Genomic DNA, 6,000 nt, shown 5'->3' with positions numbered 1-6,000 from the left:
GAAGAAGACAAGGATGTCCACTCTTGCCATTTCAACATATTTTGGAAGTTCAGCCACAGCAATCAGACACAAAGAAGTAAAACTGTTATGTTTTCAGATGATATGATAACATTCATAGAAAATCCTAAAGACACCACCAGAAACGCACTAGAGCTCATCAATGAATTTGGTAAAGTTGCAGGATACGAAATTAATATATGGAAATCTGTTGCATTTCTATACACTACCAGGAACTATCAGAAAAAGAAATTAAGGAAACATTTCCATTTACCATCACATCAAAAAGAATAAAATGCCTAGAAATAAACCTACCTAATGAGGTTAAAGGCCTGTACTCAGAATACTACAAGACACAGATGCTAGAAACTGAAGACAACAAATGGAAAGATATACCTTATTCTTGGATTGGAAGAATTAATATTGTTAAAATGACCATACTATCCAAAGCAATCTACAAGTTCAATACAATCTCTATCAAAATACCAATGGCACTTTTCACAGAACTATAATAAATTATTTCAAAATTTGTATGGAAACCCAAAAGACCCTAAATAGCCAAAATAGTCTTGAGAAAGAAGAAGAGAGCTGTAGAAATCATACTCCTTGACTTCAGACTATATCTCAAAGTTAGAGTAATCAGAGCAGTATGGTCCTGGCACAGAAACAAACACATAGATCAATGGAACAGAATAGAGAGCCTAGAAATAAACCCATACACTTATGATCAATTAATCTATGACAAAGTAGGCAAAATTACACAATGGAGAAAAGGCAATATCTTCTTAAGTGAAACAGTTGTTCTGATTTGGATTCTTGACATTCATTCAAACATTCAACATGCTAGGTCCTTGGGATTCAGTAGTCGAGCCACAACTGCTACTCTCATGGAACTCAATATTTTTAATTAAGTTTTTAATAACCATGAAACTCATGGTTTTTAATAGCAGTGAAAGAGATACTCTGGGTAAACAAACCAGGGATCCAGACAGGGAGACATCCCAGGCAAGCCATGTAAGTCAAAAAAAGGGCAACAAATATCCCCTGGAAATCTCTAGAGATGAAGGCTGCTTCTCAATTTTCTCTATGTGTAAAACACACACACGCACCTTGTTCCCAAATATTTGGATTATAATTCCAAATAAGTGTTCATTGAACAGACCTAAAAGAATAGACCACGTGGTGGCAGAGCAGTAAGAGGCAGCTTTGTAAAATCTCAACTAACCAGAATACTAGGACGGGGCTGGGGGTGCTTCTAACTCCTGGCATCCACTCCTAGTTGTCACCCACTCATCAGAAACAAATGATCTGGACAGGTCTTCCTCCTGTCCTCCTGGAAATCATTGTCCTGATACACTTCGTTGCCAGAGCAAGGAGTGGCATTGACAGCCCGGTGACTCCAGGGTACCAGGGCATCGTCCTGGAGATGGCCGTCCTGACATTCAGAGCCTCGCTGCTCTGTCTCTACTAAGTGGCAGCAGGTTTAGGAAAAAATGATCTTTAGGAGCGGTAGGTTTGAGGTAGGTGCGCTCTTTACTGGCGTCTACTCTTTCGCGGGCCACGTCTGCCCGAACACCCGTGACCCCACAGAGGCCCCTAAGAGGAGGGATCTGGCCCTAGAGAGGGGAGGGAGGGCCGGAGATGCACAAGATGACAGTAAAGCCCATCTGCGCCCACATGGCCCACCACACCCTGGCTCACCCCCTACTCCCTTTCTTTCGCCCTCTCGATGGCTGCGCTGAGTGTATCGGTGTCGCAGGAGGTGGAAGAAGGGACTAGCATCTAGGTTTAAAAGACCAGAAACAAATGTCCCTTGACAATTTCACGTCATTTTCTGGATTCAAAGGAGAGGTAGAGTGGGGAAGACAAACGTAGTGGGGCAACCAGAGAGGGCCCATTTCGGGGGCCTCACGGACTCACTGCGAGGCGGTTCTCTCACGCCCGGGTGACGGTTCCGGGTAGGTGGGTGGGCGGAGGCCCCCCAGCCCCGCAGCGCCGCGAGCCCCGCATGACATCAGAGGCTGGGGAGCGCGCAGAGCGCAGGCGCGGACAGAGGAGAGAGGCGGGAGGGGGAGCCGACTGGTGCGGCTCGGGAGAGCGCTCCTCCGCCCCGCGCGCCTTCCCTGCGCCCCGGCTCGCCTGCGCCTCACTGTCCGCGCAGCGCCTCGGGCGTCCAGAGCGCGCCCCTCGCACCGCATCAAGCGCCGCCCGCGGCAGCCCAGCCCCAGCCTTCTTCCTCCTCCTCCTTTTTCTCCTCCTCCTCCTCCTCCGCCGCCGGACACGCAGCCGCAGGCCGGGGCCGGGACGCAGCTGGGGAGACAGGGACGCGCGCAGCCAGCCCTTCCCCCTCCGGCTCCCGCACCGCCGGCCGCCTCCCCTCGCCCTCCTCCTCTCCCCTCCCTGCTCCTTCGCTTCTCCTCCTCTTCCTCTCCTAGCCCAGACTGCCAGCACCATGTCCGCAGGGGGAGATTTTGGGAACCCACTGAGAAAATTCAAGTTGGTGTTCCTAGGGGAGCAGAGCGGTAAGTGCCCTGCTTATTCTCTTGGCTTGGCGCCCAGTCGACCCCCACCGCCAAATCATCCACCCTACTGGGACCCCGGCCCCGGCTGGGAAAGGGCCCTCCATGCCGGGGTGGAGGCAAGGGATGGGGATGGGGAAGTACTGGCCGGCTCGGGTGGGGCTGGGCAGAGGAGGGAACTAGGGTAAGGACCGAGGAGGCGCTGGGCCAGAGATGGGGGCGAGGATGGGATCTGGGGTGGGGGCTTGGGGTGCGGGTGCAGGTGCGGCGCGGCGGGGAGGCGGGAGGGCGGCGGCTCGCTCGGCGGCGCCGGCCGAGGCGTGAAGGCTCCGGGCTCGCTGGCTCGCTCGCACTGCGGCACCGGCTGCGGGCGACGGCGCAGGTGGCGGGGCGCCGGCGAGGGGCGCGGGGAGGACGGGCGCCCCTCTTTGGAGAACGAGACTGGGCTGGCGTCTGCCCGCTCCCCACCCCGCGGCACCAGAGGGGTTCCCTGAGGCCTTTGCCCTGCAACGGTAATTACAGGCACGTCCAGGCCCGGGGGCAGACCGCTGCAGGGGAAAGACGGATACTGTCCCTTCTGGAAAGAGCGGATGCAGGTGGTGGGGGAACAGGGCGCCTGCCTCCCCTGGCTTACGTCCGACTGGGCACAGAAGGTTCTAGACCCGCTGCCCTTCGCCAGTGTGTGTTAGACTCTTTGGGGCTCAGGGATTTGGGCGATGACAGCAAGGGTCCCCAGTGCGAGGCAGATTTGCCGGATGGTAAGGGGGGCGCCTCTCACCTAGAGCTGTGAAGCCCAGTGCCGGGCAAAGAAAGGACCAGACGACACGCCCTGCCTGGCTTCCCAGCACCCCTCCCCAGAGCGTTGGCGGCGGCTCCTTCCCACCCCCACCTCCCAGCTCACCGCCCTTCTTGGGGGAGGGGAGGTCACCGTGGCGGCGGGCCAGGGGCTGGGGGAGGGGGAGACAAACAGCTTCCGTGCTGCCCAGCAGCCTCCCAGGGGAGAGCATCTCTGAAACCCAGGTTAGTCCCAAGGTGGGAAGATCTGATTGAGGAGCCTGGAGCCTCTGACACTTGTAGAAGGAGTGGTTCTTAGAGCATCCCTGCAAAGGCCTTTCACCTGGAGCTGCAGGGAGACAAACTGGGCCCTGACCAGCTCTGCTCTGGGAGAAGCTGTCGTGGGGGCAGAACCCCCAGCTCTACCAGTCGCGTTCACCTGGTTTGATGCCTGTCAGCACCCAAGACACACACAACCTTGGGAGGACCTGATGGGCTCTGGGAACAGCGCTACTGTGATGGGTGAACATGAGGGTTGTTGAGGTCACATGGCAGTCTCCTGCCTGGTGCTGCTCATTACTCGGAATGGAGGGATGATCAGAGAAGGGTGTAAGAAGGTGGTCAAGCTTTGACATGGATTTGGGGGCCAGGCTGGGCATTTCAGAACGATCTCAACTCAACCAGCCAGCTCTGTGTCCTGGACTCTGTGTTTCTGATCTTTACAGTAGATTCCAGTTTCTAACTTTTCTTTGTTTCTAAAGGGATTTGCGGGGAGGGGTGGTCTTAGCATCCCATTGCTAGTTTTACTGGGCCTGGAGCCCTGGGAGTTGAATTCTTAGCTGTGTTCCCATGAGCGAATTTCCAGGTCTCTCTGAATCTTAGATCTGTCTCTGTAAGATGGTTGCCTGAGGGTAGTTCTCTTACCCGTTCATGTTTCCCTAATGCCTCTGGACTGTGGGAGATTCTCAACAAACACTCGTTTATTCCAAGAACATGCTTCAGTTGATGAGAACAATGTCTCTGGTGTGTTTGAAGGAAGAATCCCTGATGGGCTGAGACCCCTTCTGAGCACTACAAACCCCCTTTGCACCTAAAAATCACAGAAATGAGAGCTGAAGGCTTCAGAGCATGAGCCGCACCTCCCAGCATGTTTATATGGGATGTTTGATCCCAGGAATGGGCTGTGGACCCAGGGTCCTATGGTGAGTTGTGAAAACTTCAGGGACTGAAACCCCTGTCTCCTGTTCCCAGTCACTAAAATGTCATTGGGAAATAAGGTCACCTTGAATTGAGGAAGCCAAGCTTTGGGGAGCTTTCTGAAGAAGGGTGAGGGTTGTCGTTATCGGGCCAGGCTTGTGGCTGGGCTGGGTGACCTGGTGGGGATGCCAGGCTCGTTGGTTGAGAGCATGGTTTCTGGGCCCTTGAACATGGTCATTAGGGAAAAGGCACTGCTATCAGTGAGACTGGCTATTAGCCACTCTGGTTCCTTCTGGCAGGGAACCCTAGGGTCCTGAAAAGTCTCCTCCCACTTTGTTGTGTCATTAGTGGGTTGGGTCCCTGAGTTAGGTAAGGGACCTGTGCATCCCTGAGTCTGGTGGAACTGGGGCATTGCCATGCCTTCCATCTTGCCTGCTTGCACTTTTACATGGGTTGATCCTTTGTCTCACATCCTCTGCAGCCTCTGTGGTAGAAGGAGCTGCTGAAGTCTGGCCCTCACCCCCACCCTGGCTCTCCCTCCCTGTGTGACCTCAGAGGTCTCTTCCCTTCTGTACATGGGCAGCTTGGGTCTGCTGAGCACAACAGAGACTTCTAGAACAACATGGGCTGAGTCCCCTGGAAAGGGGCCAGGGGAAAAGGGCTGGAGGACTATGGCCTTCTCTCGTTCACCCACTGTGCCTGGCAGTGGGTGGGGACAGCTGGACCCCAGAGAGGAGTGCCTGGCCTGGAGCCCAGTGATGAAGAGGGTGCCTTCGGAGATATTGGAGACCAGGTTTGGGTGGGAAGCCTCAAGGAGCCACTCAGGAGAGAAGATATCTATCCAGGAGAGAGCGCCTCTTCCCAGCTGCAGAAGGAATGCTGGGCCCTGGAGCATGGCATACAGGCTGGCTGACAGTGTCAGCCTGGCAGGGCGAGGGTGTGTGGGAGAGAGCTGGGGCCTCAGGATGAAGGGTTTCCTTGCAGAAGGAAGGCTCGACAATCCTCTCTAGGCCTGCTGGCTGTCCCCTGTGCTGATGGCAGTTGTAGAGGACAGAGGGAGAGGGTGATGCACACCAGTCCTGACTTGGGCACTTGGTGGCATCCAGAGAAGGCAGGCATGAGCAGGTATGAGCTGATGGGTGTCTGAGGAGGGATGCAGCCTGCGGGACACACTCTCCTCCTGAGTTCTGATGACATCTGTGGGGCTCTGGCTTCGCTCTGGACTGTGTGTGTGTGTGTGTGTGTGTGTGTGTGGTGGGGAGGAAAGAGTGAGCCGTATCTGCCGTGCTCTGGCCTCTGCCCCGTTCCCTTCCTGAGACTCCTCCAGCCGAAGCAGGCAGATTGATGGACGCAAGTTCAATTGACTTCCCCAGGCTGAGGCCAACAGGCCAGCTTCTCCTTCTGACCGGCCACCTCCCTGTCCCCGCCCCCTCTGCCCCCGCACCCTGGCAGCTGTGCTGCTGGAGGTGCCTTCATGTCGAGCACAGCATCAGTGGCATCCCTGGACTTGTGC

General features: G+C 55.2%; 1 protein-coding gene across 1 annotated transcript in view; it reads left to right on the top strand.

The window, feature by feature from the left end:
* The first annotated feature begins 2,060 nt into the window (after nucleotides 1–2,060).
* Nucleotides 2,061–6,000, top strand: part of RAB6B (RAB6B, member RAS oncogene family) — a 62,802-nt gene continuing 58,862 nt past the window's right edge. Inside the window, exon 1 of the mRNA XM_047782839.1 lies at nucleotides 2,061–2,519. Within this exon, the coding sequence (XP_047638795.1) occupies nucleotides 2,450–2,519 (70 nt within the window). The 5' untranslated portion in view covers nucleotides 2,061–2,449. The remainder of the gene's footprint in view (nucleotides 2,520–6,000) is intronic.

The sequence above is a fragment of the Phacochoerus africanus genome, chromosome 1 (assembly GCF_016906955.1).
Source record: "Phacochoerus africanus isolate WHEZ1 chromosome 1, ROS_Pafr_v1, whole genome shotgun sequence".
NCBI classification, from domain to species: domain Eukaryota; kingdom Metazoa; phylum Chordata; class Mammalia; order Artiodactyla; family Suidae; genus Phacochoerus; species Phacochoerus africanus.
Note: the sequence above shows the minus strand (reverse complement) of the source record. Positions and strands in the feature narration are given on the sequence as shown.